The sequence below is a fragment of the Cyprinus carpio genome, chromosome B3 (genome assembly GCF_018340385.1).
Source record: "Cyprinus carpio isolate SPL01 chromosome B3, ASM1834038v1, whole genome shotgun sequence".
NCBI classification, from domain to species: Eukaryota; Metazoa; Chordata; class Actinopteri; order Cypriniformes; family Cyprinidae; genus Cyprinus; species Cyprinus carpio.
Genome location: NC_056599.1, coordinates 17,904,991 through 17,923,049, shown reverse-complemented (window position 1 = coordinate 17,923,049; position 18,059 = coordinate 17,904,991). Strand labels below are relative to the sequence as shown.

Sequence of the window (18,059 nt, the reverse complement as noted above, 5' to 3'; positions counted from 1 at the left end):
GTTATGTTTAAATGTTCACTGGTTCCCGCCTCCTTCTTCCCGACCTACGAACTTTGTTACATTGGTGCTGAAACCCGGGTTGACGCTGTCAGAGAGCCTTCGCTGCTGAGGGGGATCATGGTGCTGAGGAGGTTGGTGGTACTGGAGTGATTGAAGATGAGGTGGGACAGAGGGCTCACTGCCATGCTCCTGGGCAGAGGAGGGGTGGCTGCTATCCGAGAGGGAGCGGAGAAGTCAGCGCCGTTCACCTCGAGGCTGGAGCCTGCTGCCGTCCGCCATGTTTGGGGAGGAGCGGGGAACGGGGGACTCGCTGCCGGCTGCCATCGACTGGAGGAGTCATCACCAGGAGGCGGAGGAGCGTCGGGCTGTCCACCAAAAATGTCCAGTACCATTGCATGACACCACGAGTGAGAGCCTCTCAGCTGATTGAGGACCAAGCGGCAGTGTGTCTGGGAACCGGACCGAGAATTTTTTATTTCTGGTTTCCTTTCTCCCTGCTCTCGTCTCTGTCTCTCCTCATCCTTCCATCTCCTTTTCTCTCACCTCGTCTGTCCTCACACCCAGATACCCCATGGCCACCGTGATCAGCTCAAAATAACTGTGTGCATCAAGTCTCCTATGCAGAGTGCTGTTTGTGTTGCTGCCAATAGACAAATATACTCTACTACTACAGAACTACAGCATGTTGCCTTTGATTGATTCAAGTTGGTGGCTAGTCCATCCTGTCCACTGAAGTTCTCCAGTGAGATGACTTAAGCTGGCCGCACACTAGATGATTTTAAGGCCGATTTGCACCCCCGAATGAATGGGAGGGGGATTTGCAGCTTGTCGCAAGCGATTTTTCTATTGTGTGGTGTTATTAAGATTATTTAACTGCTCCCAGTGGAGATGGAGCATCCCCAAACTCAAATCATAAATATCAAACATGTTGAACGTCCTCTATTTGTTTTTGTTCTTTAGTCACGTTAGAGTGTCCGTGAGATCATGTGTCACTGTGAAATCTTTCCTACAATCATCAAGTGTGTGGTCTCGCATTCTGGTCGAATCAGTGTGTGCCTTAAGAAAACTGTCTAGTGTGCTGCCAGCCTTATGACATGTTGTTTGTTGAGCTGTTCTCACAAATCAGCTTTTCTGTTTGTACGCAGTGAAATTCGGGCAGAAAGTATTCAAAGATCAGGGAGAAGAATGATCTCGTAATTGACGCACCTAGTCAGCGATCAGTTGTGTAGTGTGCACAGCGACATGACAGGAGGCAAGAAACTGAGTCTTTAAGTGTCCACAGGGAGATATTTTCAGTCATGCAGTGCATGTTTGGCTTATTTTGGATGTTTTTAAGAATTATTTGAGATGCCATGATGGTTAGGATGCTGATTTAGAGGGAAGTTGCCCATGTAGGCAGTGAGGCAGATCACTAGGTTTTGGAAAAAGGCCAATATTTCACTAGCTGTCATTATTCAGCATTCAGTGACACAACACTTTTGGTGTAAAAGACTGTGTCATTGGACGTCTATCTGATTTGTTCCATCACATGGTGAGTGTAAACACCCATAAACATCTCAAATGCAGCTTGGACGGACACAGAATTATAGCTATTCTTATTTAGTTTCATTTCAGAGAGACCAATAGGGTTTCGAGTCCGATCGATCCCAATTGCAAAATGTCTGTGGTATTATGCCTGATGTTAACGTTGATCAACACTGCAGATTGGCTTTTTGAGAATGGCCTTGTGGGGAATAAGCTGGCATAGATCCCCTGATGGCCCCATACACCTGTATCACAACCTGGAGGATTATTGGTCTTATCGGCCCTGAGATCGTAATGATATGAGCCCTGGTTCCTCCCCTGTGCTACCTGCCCTGTATTAGTGTTTCCTAACCTTTTTTGTCTCAGGACCCCAACAGCCCATCAGTAGTAGTAAGTGCCAATTCATCCACATCAAACCTGTAATATGTTGCTTTTTAAAAACATGTCATTAATATTACTAACCATTAAAATTACTTGCCATTAATATTTTTTTCTGGCCATGAAACTATGCATTTTTTTCATTAAAAGTTAAGGAAACAGATCTAAATACAATTTTATTGTTTTTAATATTTTAAATGTATTACTATTTTTGTGTTTATTATTATTATTATTATCATCATCTAATCAAATTATTATCTAATTATCAATACAAAAGAAGAAATATCACTAATACTACTGAACTGTAAAGTATTTCATAAGGATGATTTTATTTTAATAATTACAACAACAAAAACAACTATGGACCTTTTTTGCATTTCCGGATTTTTTCAGCAGTGGAAGTCATAATAGGTGGATAAATTTCTATAGCAGTGAATGGGAGGATACCGCAAATATTATATATAAAAGTAGAACAACGATAAACTACACAATAGTGATTTCATGACTTTAAAAATATGGGGGGAAAAATGAGAGAGAGACTGATAATAACAGCAGTCACAAGAGAAAACGATGTCAAATTTACTGTCACTCCCATAGACGCTGTATTAGAAACACCCTCGCATTAGTGTTAACTGTTTTTTTTTAGGCCCTGTTTATTAAGTTTAGTAAATTTTTTCTTTTGTGTAGCATTCATTACAATAAAAAGATTAGTATTTAAAAGATTAAATATTTAAAAGTTTTGACAGTCCTAGTATTCTTTTAATAATATATATGTTGTGTATACAAAAAAATTTTTCCCTCATGATTTCTGTTACAGAAATAGAAATCTTTCTATGTTCCCATCGAATCACCCACTCACTGAGCAAACCCATGTCTCAAACCGACAACAGCAGCTCTGCCCCTCCACTGACTGATCCACAGATCTGTCTGTCTTTTTGTCAGTCAGGTTAGACATAGCTTTCACTCCAAGGTCTCGCTTGTGGAGAAAAAGCTCAGGGTGCTCTACACCCACACAACTAATATAGATGACACATTCTGAGAATTGTGGGTCTGATTTGATTGGATCACATTGTGGCTAGACAGGTTAAAATATTAAATATATGTGTATATCATTTCATTATTGAAGTGAAAAAAAAAAATGGCACTCATACAGGCAACCTTTTACCTCACCATTCAGAGCTTCATAATGAGAAGGACACTTGACATTTCTCCAATTTATGAAATACTGGAGACATGGTTATGGGCCATCTCTCAGTGCTTATCCAGAAAGACTTCATTGTGAGAGAAAAGAGCGGTGATTGCGTCAATGACAATCACAGCCTGCCATCACAAATTATTATGAAAACAGTGCTCCTGTTGGATTAGTGGGCCGAGAGCAATAGAATAAGTAGAAAATAGTGTTCACACATATGATCAGTGTTACAATATCACACAAATAATGCAAAACATAAATTTGTGTGATGCCAGAATTATACAAGATGTAGGTTCCCATGATTTCCGTGATGCAGAATACGTGGATGGAATCGTGGAATCCAGTCATAAAAACAGATTTTACTGTATAACAAGGAATGTTGCCAGATTTTGGATGAATAAATCAAAAGTAGGTCAGTACACTAAAATCAAAACGCAATATGAATAGTGTTTGTGAATTAGAAGTTGTGTGCAAGCCACGAAAATACTATTTAAATATAAATCCTTTATGTTCTGCATGTCGCTGTGTGAATGAATGGCGCAGATGCACGGATTCATTTACTACACACATACTGAAGCGCACTTGACACTCACGATATGTTCAGCCTCTGCTTCCTCAATATAAGAGTACATGAACACATAAACAATCTCTAGAACTGTTCTGAAAGTCACTTAATGAGCATTTTACTATTTATTTTGAGTAAAACTATCGTCAGTACAAATACAAATATACAAATGGAAACCTAAAAGTCTTCACAGCAACCCGTTAAAATAAAAGTTTGGTTTAGCTTGAAGAAACTGTGACAGAAATATATTACTTAATGTAATGATAGAACGACTAGGCTACTAACAATAAAATTATTAAAACATTATAAGAATTTTAAGAAATATTTACCAGAAAAGTTATTTACCAGAATTTTAATTTTTTTTTTTATTTAATACACAACATTGAATTTCTTTAAAAAAGAAAAGAAAATAATAATATATATATATTTAATAAAATCAATTACTCTGAGATGCTTTTCATTATTAAAACCTTATTAAACCATTAAAATGGAATTCAGAAAATTAACTGAAAACACAGAATTTGGTAAAAAATAAAAGTAAATGGGCCTTAAAAATGTAATATTTGTTCAGCTTAATAAATTGCTTTTAAGTTGTGTATGTTTCATGGTTTCAATTAATTTTTCATGCGTTTTGATTAATAAAATGTAATTTAAACCATTAAAACAGAGTCTAGAAAAATTTAAACTGAAAAAAATCTGAATCCAGAAAAATGAAAACAGAACAAAACAGAATTTTGAAAAATAAATAAATACAACGGAATTCGGGAAAAAAATAAAATGGATTTCATAGGGCCCTAAAGATGGTCCATTTAGTGACATATGGCATATATAATAAATACTGACCTGGAAAACCTCATTGTAGACTGAACGGTCTTCTTCCTTGGATGGCATTTCTTGTCAGAAAGAATTAGCCACAAATAAATGAAGGCTGAGGAATAGGCACCGGTCAGCCTTGCGAGAGCATTATACAGCAGCCCTTCCTCATTTTGCTTGACAAAGATCAGAAGGTTAACTCATCTCTATGAATGAGAATGAAAATCCATACAACGAAGCAGTCGCTCAGCCTTTGTATATGAATGAGAGTAGGAATATGTGTAAAAGAAGATTATGAAATCAATAAAACAATTTGGTTGCAATTGGCGAAATTGAAATCGATAAATCGGAAGCCAAGGAGAGAAGCTTATCAGCAATATTGCTTATCTGATGGGGGCACTCTTAACTTTTAGATGCAAGTTTAGGAATAGAAGAGTCTCCTGGTCGCCATTGCCAGCTTAACTGCCCCAACAAAAGGTGATATAAGCAAAACAAAAGCGTGATTTGTGCAGCTTTTGTTGAATCCTGTGTACCTGCATTGGCAGTTCCTCTCGCTCAACCGTTACCATAGAGACCCCTCCATCCCCAGCGGAGAAGCCTTTGACTGCCAGGTTTACTGTCTCTCTATTGAGCAGCGGTGTTATTCACATGACCCAAGAGCATCTGCGAGAGACAGAGGCTCAGCGGGGACGACCCGGTGAGAAGGAGCCGATGTTCCCGCTCTCGGCTATGGCAGCACTCCCTTGGCAGCTGTTGTCTTGTGTTTGGTAGCATGTCAGTTCTCGCCTTTCATGGGAGCTGATGACTGAGACGGAGTGACATTCAATTCAGATGGCGGAGTGCGTAGTTGAAATGAGTTCACCTGGGAAGCAGCTGCTCGGTGGCCTGGTGCTAATTGCTACCAGTAAGAGAGCTGAGAATTCAGGTGAATGCGCCGCGGTGCCGTTCGATGCACATTGCTCTCAATTCCTGCACAGCGGCTGGTGGAATTTGCTCAGTGGAGCGAGTCTGCAAGGTGCTGGGATTCAGATGGAATGCTGTGCTGTGTCTCATCTTTCGATGTTTCTTAATGCACGTCTGGTCAAATTAAAAGAAGGGGAAAAGCAAACACATCCTTTCCTCTTGTCCTGAGGGTTAATCAAGCTGAGAGAAACCAGCTTTTTTTTTTTTTCATTTCATCCTGTAGGACGAGAACAAATGTTTGATATTTTGAGTCAGATTTAGAAGACATTGTTTACATTTGTCTCCTAGCAGCAAGGCACATGTAGACACACCGCACAGACAAAAGCCAACAAACAAGCTGGTTTTTGGATTTAGAATTTTATGAAAAATAACTGTCATATTCACACTGTACCAACAGACACCAACAAACTTCAAGTCAGAGAGTAAGTCTGACAGGGGGAAAAAAATATAACCATTTTACATGTCATTCTTCACCTGAATATATGCCAAATTAAATGAAAGAGCGTGATGTCGTGGTTGCTGCTATGGTGAAGACGGGGCACCTACTTTAATTTATGCAGAGATCAGCAAGTTGGAAAATTGACAAAGTTTTAAAAATTTTGCTCGGGTCAGTTTTGGTTTGTCCAGTTACCTGCCATTTTTAGGATAATTTGCTAATTGCAACCAGAAATCAACTCACAGTCTTGCCTCATTGTCATGGCAAAAGTTTGTGGCCAGGTCAGATTACATCAGAGTTTGTTGTCGTTTGTTGGAAAATCATATCACACTACTCAAGACATTTCACGACCCAACAAACACTGATTAAACATGTACAGTCTGGTTAAAACAAACACCGACCAACAGCAACAAATGCAGATTGGGGTAACACACTGATCCAACAAACTCTGACAGACTTGTCTGGTGGTGTTTGTTGGCATTTGTCTGTACGGTGTGAATTGGCCTTTTGTTGTATCTTGAATGAATCAAAAGTCTGTTAATGTATGATAAGTCATTTAGTGTTTAATAAATAGTTTTATATCCACCAGTAGAAGGTATTTTGAAGCACCTTAAAGTTGGTTTTGGCAGGTCATGTCCAAGTTGGTCAAGCTGGACCACTGAAAACCGGTTAAAAAAGGCAATATAAACAGGTCCAAATGGCATCAAACTTTGCTTTCCTTGCTGATTTAAAATGCTAAATCTTCAGAAATGTTTCTGTGTGAAGTTTGGTTCATCAGGAAGCTGGTGTTTAGCCTTGCCAATTAGCTAGTTTCACAAGTGACCAGCTAAAAAGTGCCCAAATCCTTGCTAAAATCAGTCAGAAGACCATGCTGACCAACTTTGGAGATTTAGCAAGCAGCTAAAGCCTTCTACACACTGCACAATTTTAGCAATCCTATCAGATCAATGCATGTCACACTATGCGACATGAATCTAATAAACTTGTACGACATGCGTGCAGGCTGTACGATGATGACAGCTATTGACTCGTACGCTTCGACACACATTACTAAAGAAGAATAAGACATCATCAACATGCGCTAGTGGTGAACAAAAGAGCATGATGAATCACAGTTTGACAGTTGTATTTTTTATGTGTGCTGAAAAAAAAAGTAAAGCATAGCACTTGAGGTAAACAGTTTTATGTTTTAGCGCCATGTCGCGTTGATTTCATGTCGCATTTTTATTGGCTGGTCAGTAAACGTGGGTTGTAACTGCAAACACACTGTGTGATGATCATGCTGAATTTCTGACACTGTCAGAAAACTATTGTAGGCTATTTTTGGTCACAAGACTGTGATGACGGCCATCGTTGAACCTTTCTCACTGTACAACACAGGACAACCGATTAGGAGCCACAGAAATCTTTTGTCTGGGACAGCAGAAAATTGTGCAGTATGTTTCAGGCTTAAAACATGGCTGTACAGTCCTGCTCCTAGAAGTGCCACTGTACTGCAAAATTAAACTCACCTGGACAAGCTAATCAAGGTCTTCAGGATCATTAGAAACTTCCAGACAGGTGTGGTGGGGAAGGTTAGAGCTAAACTCTGGAAACTCTGGATTGGGCTAAGATGTTTGTTTGTTTGTTTTTCAGCTGGGTGGATTTCAAGTCAACCCTGCAAACGGACTAAACTAGCTAAATTGGTAATCAACATAAATTCCCCTTTAATTTTGAGGTGTTTTGAGGAAACTTCATGCTAGTTTCAGCAGGTCATGTCTAAGAGTTGGTCAAGCTGGAGCTTGAAAAACATGATGCAGTATAAACTGGTCCAAACAAGTCAACATTGCTTTCTTCAAAAAAAAAAAAAAAAAAAACTTCAGAAAAAAAAAAAAAAAAAAAAAAAAAAAATATATATATATATATATATATATATATATATATATATATATATATATATATATATATATATATTTTGTATATATATATTAATAATACAATTTAACCAAAACCTGACAGTCTGATGTAGTACTGTGAAGTAATGTACCAGTGACATGCAAACACAGAGATGTTTGCATGTCTTTGATGTATAGAAAACAACTGATACGACAGTGGGCTTCAGAACTCCTCCTCGTAACATTTTGGAGATTTAACAAAGGCGGACTGTCATGAGATGAAAGAACTGTTTGTACATCTGCATGTGACATCTCAATCAAAATTATCCTCCGTCACTCATTCTGTCAATGCCACCGCTTTTCCCAGAAATGTGACTGAATGTGGCTCACTAGTGAGTCACTCTCGGTCCGTACCGAGAAGTGGCTGTTCTTCGCTCTCAGACTCTTCTTGGGTTAAGCGCCTAGAGTTTAAACCTCTGGTTCCATCATAACTGAATGAAGAGCCTGTGCCGAACTCTCACAATCTCCGTCTGCACCACATCTGAGCTGCCAGGTGAAAAATCCGCCGCCGTCTTGACATTGAGAGTAATTGCAGGCTTCACTTCTCACACTGATGACCGCTTGCTGCGGCTGAAGACAAATGTGCCTGACTCTTACGTCAATTAACACTGGACAGCGGCCACGTGCGCCCTATGCAAAGTGTGTTTATAAATGGATTACGAGAGGGATTGATAATGCCTGTAATTACTCATTGTGCCTGTTGTGTGCACAGCCAATGGTCGGCCCGAGAGGTGGACGCTGGGTTAATTGTTTCGTCGCCCCCGCCTTTCTGAGAAGTGCTCTCTGATAATGGCCCCCACACGTCCCCTCGTTCTGTCACCTTCCACCCCCCCCACCCCCCACTGCGTAGCTGATGCAGTGTGTGGTATTCTGTGCAGATAGTGAACGAGCATGTCGACGCTGCTGGATCTGAAGAGCAGTGTGCTGAGGCAGGTGCAGAGGAGCCAGTCCCTGAGGACCAGGAGGGAGCCACCGGCAAGCACCAGCGCTGGAGGGAGTCCCCCGCCGGTCACCCGCCGCTCTGGCACCGTCGTACACAGGTGAGTCTGTACCACAAGAGCTCACTCTCTCAAAACTAAGGCTGCCATTACAACCTAAAAGGCTTTTACTGCTGAAACCGATACTTTATTCACGAGTCCTATTCTATTTGTACTTTATAAAGCTTCTTGTTACCTTATAGGCGAAGCGGAACACAGTCCAGGATTGAATACCACTGCTTTAAAGCACCAGTACAAAGATTTATGTTTTCTAAAGAAGTGAATAGTTGTAATCTCTATAGAACAATGAAATCAATTCAATTTGTATTTGTATGTATTGTATACGCATATACGCTCACAACGTATCATTCCAAAGCTGCTTTACAAACAATAGTGCCTTTTAAACCTCCCAGAAAGAAGGATAAAGATGACAGTGGAAAAAGTGAGTATGTTTAAGGAAGTGGGGAAGAAAGTTCGGAAAGGCCATGGCTGTGGAGGCCTACATTCTCACTTTGACACATGCGTACAACATAGACAACACATTTATACAAAGCATGTTACACCTGTTGTACAAATCTGAATAAAAACAGATGTAATGCAATCATAGAATAATATAATATAATATAATATAATATAATATAATATAATATAATATAATATAATATAATATAATATAATATAATATAATATAATATAATAATAAAATACATTCTAGCATACTCTTAAAAAATAAAACTCACTTTTAGCAATTTTATCATTCAGATGTTTGGAGTCAGTAAGATTTTCTTATGTTTTTGAAAATCTCTTATGCTCACCAAGGCTTTAAATTTTTTTCATTAAAACAGTAATTTTAGTGAAATATTATTACAGTTCAAATTTCCAGTTTTCTATTTTCGTGTATTTTAAAGGGGTCATATGATGCGATTTAAATTTTTCCTTTCTCTTTGGAGTGTTACAAGCTCTTGGTGAATAAAGAAGATCTGTGAAGTTGCAAAGACTAAAGTCTCAAATCCAAAGAGATATTCTTTATGAAAGTTGAGACTTGTCCACGCCCCCCTGAAACGGCTCGTTCTAACACGCCCCCACATATCTGTTTACTCAAGCTGGCCATGGCTCACCCTAGGCCTCTGGCCTCTGCTTACTCAAGGCCGTGGTATGTGACGTGGTTTCATTGAGAAAGTGATTACTACTTTGTTTTTACCTTCCAAAAGAAGACAGAACTATAAATAATTTTTATATCACGTTTATAATGGGTTTTATGTTTTTGTCTCATTGCTCCGGCCGGACAAGGCATCACAATATGTTAAGGGGCGTAACATTTCCGTCTCACGCTTGAGGCATTCAGCCAATCACAATGCGCTGGATAGCTGGCCAATCACAGCACACCTCGCCTATCAGAGCGATGAGCCTTGTAAAAATCTATGCGTTTCAGAGGGCAGGGCATAGAGGAGAAACAATAATGTACAGTATGTGGAAAATAAGTTTTTTTTTTTTTTTACCTTAAACCACATAAACACATTTCATTACACCAAATACACAAAATAATGTTCTTTTTAGCAGCATCATATGACCCCTTTAAAATGTAATTTATTTTTTGATGCAAAGCTGAATTTTCAGTCTTCAGTGTCATGTTTCCTTAGAAATCAGTCTAATATGCTGATTTGCTGCTCAAGAAACATTCTTCTTATAAAAACATATTATTATCAATGATCATGGTTTTATTCAGTTTTAAACAGTTGTGCTGCTTAATATTTTTGTTGAAACTGTGACTGTGATTTTTTTGTTAGTGTAAATCTCATTACTTTTGATAAATTTAATGCATACTTGCTGAATAGAACTATGATTTTATATAATAATAATAATAATAATAATAATAATAATAATGTACTGACAACAAATTTTAAACAGTGCACACATTTATAATTTATCATCTGCCACTAACTAGAAGCGGCAGCAAATCATGTTGGTGTGTCTTTGTGCAAAGACTTGTTCTTAATTTCCTTTATCATCAACTGACTGGTTGCCGAGAAAGAAGCTGCATTTAATTCATTTTAACAATGTTTTTGTGATTTTTGTCCACAATCAACCTGTAAAGTGTGGTTTTAGCAAATGTGTTAACTAAAGGCTAGTTAAAAAGAATGAGCACTTTGATATGTCCTATGTCTTAATATTATACTTCAGTTCAGAAAAGAAATTGCACCCACAAAGTGCAATTTCATGGTTGCTTTAACAACCATTATTTTACAGAGTAATACAGTAGAGGTTAATACACTTAACAAATGGAGGGTAATTGTTTCAATGTTTTTAATGTTTCGAGTTTTGTATTGATCTGTTAACTTCCTCCAGATCTTAGCAGATGGTGGCATGACTGTCCATGAACAGGCCAGTGACTCATTTAGCTCTTGAACGCCTACTGTGTCTATAGTACATTCATGCTTTGAGAATGACTCAATCTTGACACCTTGCTCTATCACATTTCAATTTTATCGTTGTTAAGAATTCAGTTCAAAAAGGCCTTTGTGCGGATCATGCAACAATTACCTTTCTGGCTCTGTTCAGTATTACCAGGCTTTTTCTTTTCCATTCAGGCCAGGTTTTTTAGACAATTTTCAGGCAGCAATGATAAAAGTGGTTTGGTCTCTGTGGTTAGCGAAGAAGAGTGCAAGTCCGTTTGATCTTCACGAAAGTCCTAATACCAGAGGCTATAAATATAACACAGCTTAAGTGTTTTCCAGCACATCTCCACCGGTGTTAGAAGAACAGAACATGTTTTTTACCCTATCTGTTGTATTTGCTGCTTTATATACTTATAAAGACATCACTTGAACTTATTTTGTCCTAGGTCACAGTTTAGTGCTATATGATCAACTTCACGTCCACAAACATGTATGTGGAGAATGGCTTCACTGCTGTAGCTAAACAAGTCGATTGTTTTTCAGCCGTCCTCTCTGTCTGTCTTGTTTTAATTCCTTTTCGACTGATTTCAAAGCCAAACGTAATGATGGGCATATGAACCTTGAGGTTTCTATAGCAACCAAAACACGTCTGTTTATCACAGCTGCTCCTAAAATATGAGCTGCTTTATTTTTAATGACTGCACCTCTTCTGTCTAGGAGGGAAAAACACCTGTTACGTGCAGAGCTGAACTAAATGATTGTTTTGCGCTTGATTTGATGTACCCTTCTCCGCTAATGTTTTTTTATACCATACGCGAGGGTGATTGCTGTCATCGCCGGCCAGATGTAACAAGCAGCGGTCAATGCACGCAATCTCTCCATTGTTTTCCTAACTAGCGGCTGGACTAGACAGGATTCAGTCAGCCTCATATGAGATTCTGAAGCGCGTTAGCCACCGTTGCCTCGGGCTATATGACTGCAATCATTAGGTCTGCAGGAAGCTGTTTGTCTCCTTCATTAGCACCAAAGAGAACTAATACCTGTAACCCAGATACTCATTAATATTATGCAAATGATACAAAGCTGTGTGGAGCGTCCCGTCCTTATTCACATCACAGGTGACCCTGATTACAGCCTGTGTAAGATCTACAGATCAATGGAAACGTTTGATAACGATTATGTGGAGTAAGATCCCAATGCCAGGCACAGATTCATGAGAGATTACTGTATTACTATTTTATTACTCATATATTAGGCCTACTGTTTATTAAAAAAAATACATTTTTTTTATAAGGTTTTACAGCTGTATTGGTTCCTTTTGTCAACACTGGTCAATCTTTATGAGAACATTTAAAAATAAAACATGAAGTCTTCCAACTGTCTTCATTCAAAGTAGGTCTTCTTTCCATATTTCACATGCTTTGAGTTCAATAATGTTTTTATTTTATTTTATTTTTTTCAATAATTTTATCCAATTATGCTTATATTTTGTACACTACTTTACAATAGGTTCCCTTTAATTTTTTTTACTTTTAGATAAGGCATCAACTGACATCTAACAACTAACAGAGCAATACAGTTGATACAATATTAATTAATCTTTGCTGGATTTAGTTTGTTATTCATTGTTAGTTTGTGTCAGTTCAGGTCCATTGAATAATACTGACACAACTTTAAGAAATGTATTAGTAAATGTTGAGTTTAACACAAACTAAGATTAATAAAAGTTTTTAATGGTTAGTCCATATTAGTCCACTTCCAGAATGAAAATTTCCTAGTAATTTACTCACCCCCGTGTCATCCAAAATGTTCATGTCTTGCCTTGTTCATGATTGTTTCACTAGATAATACCCATATTCCTCGGCTGGGATTGTGTAGAGCCCTTTGAAGCTGCACTGAAACTGCAGTTTGGACCTTCAACCCATTGGTCACCTTTGAAGTCCACTATATGGAGAAAAATCCTGGAATGTTTTCCTCTAAAACCTTATTTATTTGCGATTGAAAAAAGAAAGATAAGAACATCTTGGACGACATGGGGGTTATCAGGAAATTTTCATTCTGGAAGTGAACTACTCCTTTAACTTGGTTAGTTAACTATTTATTGTATTGTATTTTATCGTAAAGTGCTACTATTAGCCTATATTTTGCGTGCCATCTCCATCATAGAAATTGTATAGAAAAAAAATACATAATTGTTTAAAATTTTGTAGATAATTTATAATAATGGCCAACTACTGTACAAACTATTAGTAGCTAATCTGAAAACCAAAAAGGCTGCGAAATACAGTACATATGGGGTTGAATAGATAGAATGAGCTGAAAATCACTTTGAAAGCATATTGTAGTCTCATTCTTAATTGTAATCATTTGTGTGTCTGATGGTGTTGACCCATGTTGATGGGTAGGACAATAAAAATACATTGTGTGTGAATATGGGATAAACAGGACTAAACAAACCTCTAAACATTTGGAATAATCCAAAATAATTCCTCTGTTCAGGTACATACACTTGTTTTTCAGTTCTGTAGCCACTGATGTCCCATATATTCAGAATCAGAGCAGGGTTTCCCTTATTTTTTCAGTTATTGATTAGATCAGACAGTTTGTAATAGCTTTTTTGTCTTGGTAGTATCTAATCATGCACACTAATATGAGTTGATCACTACAGCGAATAGGAGAACATTTTATTTTGTATCGTCAAGCCGACCGCAGACCACAGCTCAAACTAAAACGCACAAAGAGCAATTTGTCATCATTTTAAAAGGAGAAAGAGGTGGAGGGGTTCTCCACCACAAGCTTTTTACTGAATCACATCATTACAGATACGTTACATGACAAAATGCGAATGTTTTTGTTCTTTTGTACAAAATGTTTTTGAACTTCTGGTCTATAAGTGAGTATATAAAGCAAAGGAAAAATGCAAATTATAAGGATGCTAGTTTGATAATTCAGTCTTGAGTTTTGGAACCAAGAATTTTATGCTTCTCTTGTTACATTTATCTTTCTTTAAAAGATAAATGTGATTATTTGAGCCCATGACTTTAAATGAATATTACAATTTTAAGTATTTCTTCCAGTTACCACATATTGTGTAAAGCTAATACTGCACATTCACTGTGAAAGTTAATCAAAAAAACTAATAATTAAAAATAAAAATAAATAACAATTATAATAAAATAAAATAATGACAGCACAGAATGTGACAAACTGCAAGAACCAAACAATAAAGTTAAATTGCAGATAAAATTCTTAATCATCCATGAGAATAAAGACTTTTGCGGAGACGAGAGGGAGCTGTTACAGTTCAGTGCCTTGTTTACTTGGTATAATCACCTTGTTGTGAGGGAAACAGCAGTAGGAACCTGGATGTGTAACTTTCATATAGCTGTGACAGTCATCTAAATGACCTGGTTAAGAGAAAGATCTTGTATTATGATGCACCCTCAGTACACTGCGGAAAATATGAGGAATACGGTTGATTGGCGGCAGCATTAGAAATTAGAAATCACATGCAGTAGGACCTGAAGGGCCCGAATGGAATCAGAGGTAATGAGCTCCATCCACAATTTTATTTCCTGTTGTGTGGGTGAGAATTACTTTTATTTTCTGCACGAACTCGCCGAAACGATTTGTCTCTAAATGTCGCCTTAACCAAAGGATAATTATTGCATACTTAACATTTAATTTTGCTGGGCATTCATCTGATTCATAAGTGCCAAGCCGTATTTTTTGTTCTGTGCTTCTGAAGTCCAGTCGGTGGGAAGCTCCTGTATTCATACACTTGCATCTGTGTGTGTTTGTGATATGCCAGTAAATAATTTACTTTTTCATTTTTTTGCTCTCCAATACAACATTTGAGGTCTGAATAATGAAAATAAACAATATTGCTAAAATAATAAAAAGCTTCATGGAAAAGTCTGTTTCCTAGCAACATGAATGTGGATGGCCAAATAAGCTTTGTGCCTATTTGTGTGTGTGTATGTGTCACTTGCATTCGTATAAATCACAGAAGTTGTAATAATCCAGGTTTAAAAGCTTTGATTGAAGATGTAAAGCCAAGCACAGACTCAAAATGTTCAAGACATGTTTAAACAGCAAGCTTATTGGTTTTCATCATCACTCAGAGTAAAATATTACAGCTCAGGGGTCACCGTTTATTAGCTTTGTCAGTTATGTCTCAGATGTTTCTCTTAAAAGCAGGGTAGGTGATTTGGTTCAAAAACATTTTTAATGCTGGTTGAAAGTCTCTTCACATCCTGATAGCAATCACTAAGTTTAAGGGATAGTTGACCCAGAAATGAAGATTATGTCATTAATTACTCACCCTCATGTCGTTCCAAACCTGTAAGACCTTTATTCACCTTCGGAACAAATATTAAGATATTTTTGATGAAATCCAAGAAGTTTCTGACCCTGCATAGACAGCAACACAACTACTACAAGGCTCAAGGCTCATAAAGGTAAGGACATCGACAAAATAGTCCATGTGAAATCAATGGTTCAGCCTTAATTTTACGAAGCTACTACAAATTTGTGTTCTGAAGATGAACGAAATTCGCGGTTGTTGATTGTGGCCTGAGGAATGTTGGTCCACTCCTCTTCAATGGCTGTGCGAAGTTGCTGGATATTGGCTGGAACTGGAACACGCTGTCGAATACACCGGTCCAGAGCATCCTAAACATGCTCAATGGGTGACATGTCCAGTGAGTATGCTGGCCATGCAAGAACTGGGATGTTTTCAGCTTCCATGGAACTGTGTACAGATCTTTGCAACATGAGGCCGTGCATTATCATGCTGCAACATGAGGTGAGGTGGATGGATTATCTCGGCAAAGGAGAAGTGCTCACTAACACAGATTTAGACAGATTTGTGAACAATATTTGAGAGAAATAGGGCTTTTGTGTACATAGAAAAAGTCTTAGATCTTTGAGTTCAGCTCATGAAAAATGGGGGCAAAAATAAAAGTGTTTATAATTTTGTTCAGTGTATTTGCATACCTCTGCGCACACTGTTCACGAAGACATGAAACGTCATCATTGCGTTCCATTACGCTATTGCAGAGCGACCGAGAATGGAAGGCATTATTATTGTAATATTATGCGTTTACTGTAATATTTTCTCACCGAATGAGACATGAGGTAATCTGACAGCATTGTATTTAATCCTCCACCAATGCTGTCTCTCATCGTGTTGCTGGTTAGCCTCTGTCGGCCTGAGCGCATTCTGGCTTTGGAGAGTGATTTGGAGAAATAGAAATAGAAACAAATTAGACAGTTGTTGACATACAGTAACAGTATACAGCTACGAAATTAATTCTGATAACAGAGCTTTTGGAATTTGACATTCTGAAGTGTTTGTTATAAGTTTATATCAGAATATCTGACTTTTGATAACATACTTTGTTATCCTGGCACAGTTTTGACACTCTGGAGATCTTTTCTGAAGCTCTAGAGGAGATGACTAAGGTCTTTTCCCAGGAGACAAAATCTGAGAAACAGGCAACTTAAATGTGCTCTAAGCAATGTTTTTTTGAATACCACATATAAAATGTCCTCACTACTTGACAGATATATCTGAAATACATCACTACCTGTCTCTATCTGACAGTACTAGGCTCTGTAAACAGCTGAAAATAGCGAGAGAAGCAGCCTCTGAAACTAGCCAATCAGAAACAGTCTCTGCCTGTCAATCATTTTGCATGGTTGCCAAGGATGTCTGTAATACCTCGAGCAAGTCTGTGATTTGATATCTGCCATCTGTGCTCATGGGACCATAACTTATTTGAACCAATTACCTAAGTCGAAAATCTCACGTGACTAATCACTCCAGAGCTTCTCATGACAACACTGATTAGCTGCTGGCATCATAAGAACAGGGAAAAACATAAGGCTGCATGCAAAATTGCATACTCTCTGAGTAGATACTTCTTTTGAAAAAGTACTTACTTAGAGACCTTTAAAAACAATATGTTCTATAGTATGGATAAATGGAATCCGATGTACTACATCCGTCATGTTGTCATTGTCATTGTCATGTGACCTACCAACATTAGTTGCATTAGTCCCTTCACTGCCATTCACAAATCCTCTCCTGTGGACTATAGTGAAATATCCATCAGATGTGCACTTCATAATCTCACTGGGAAGAGAAGGTCTTCCGGGGACCTTTTGTTTACTGTTTCATGAATGCTGTGAATTCAGATATACTACTTAATTTACTATACAATAGGGAAGTATGTGATTTTGGATGCAACCTGTGTACTTCACTTTTTACTTCACAGTGCTGTCTTCCACCTTCAACACCACGATATTCAATACCACCTTCAGTGCCTCCTTTGTTTTTAAATCCCCCAAAACCTAAACAGTCTCAATAATCAAGCAGTTCTGATTTTGTGAACAGCATGACGTCATACTGCTCAGGCAGGGTGCGATTTGTGGAAAAACAGAGGGGGGTGATGATTTTGAAAACTTTTTTCTCTCTCTATAATCGGAGGTTGACCCAACTCCAGAGCAAGGCTTTAAAGTAACTTAATGTTAGTGTAATCTGTTAACAAAGCACATCATAAACCCGCCTTTTCAGGCAAGTACCAGATATTGTGTGTCATGTCATGAAATGTTTTTAATATGACGGAAACTGTAGGCCATTTATCGTGATCACAATTTAATAAAAACATAAGGCTGATTAATTATTTAATTTCCACGGTTATTCAAGCAACAAATAAATTATATTGAGAAAGCGAAAAAAGAACATTTACAGTATCAACTGAGCTTTTTGAAACTCCGAATCAGTTAAATGATTGGAAGTCAGAGGAGCGAAAACTGTAGGGTTACCACTCCTTATAAGGCCATGATAACCAGCCCAACCTTGAGCCTTGGTTTGC

General features: G+C 37.9%; 1 protein-coding gene across 1 annotated transcript in view; it reads left to right on the top strand.

The window, feature by feature from the left end:
- Positions 1 to 18,059, top strand: part of LOC109045108 (BAI1-associated protein 3-like) — a 50,749-nt gene that overhangs the window by 3,416 nt on the left and 29,274 nt on the right. The window contains exon 2 of the mRNA XM_042720050.1: positions 8,684 to 8,845. Coding sequence (XP_042575984.1) covers positions 8,697 to 8,845 — 149 coding nt within the window. The 5' untranslated portion in view covers positions 8,684 to 8,696. The remainder of the gene's footprint in view (positions 1 to 8,683; positions 8,846 to 18,059) is intronic.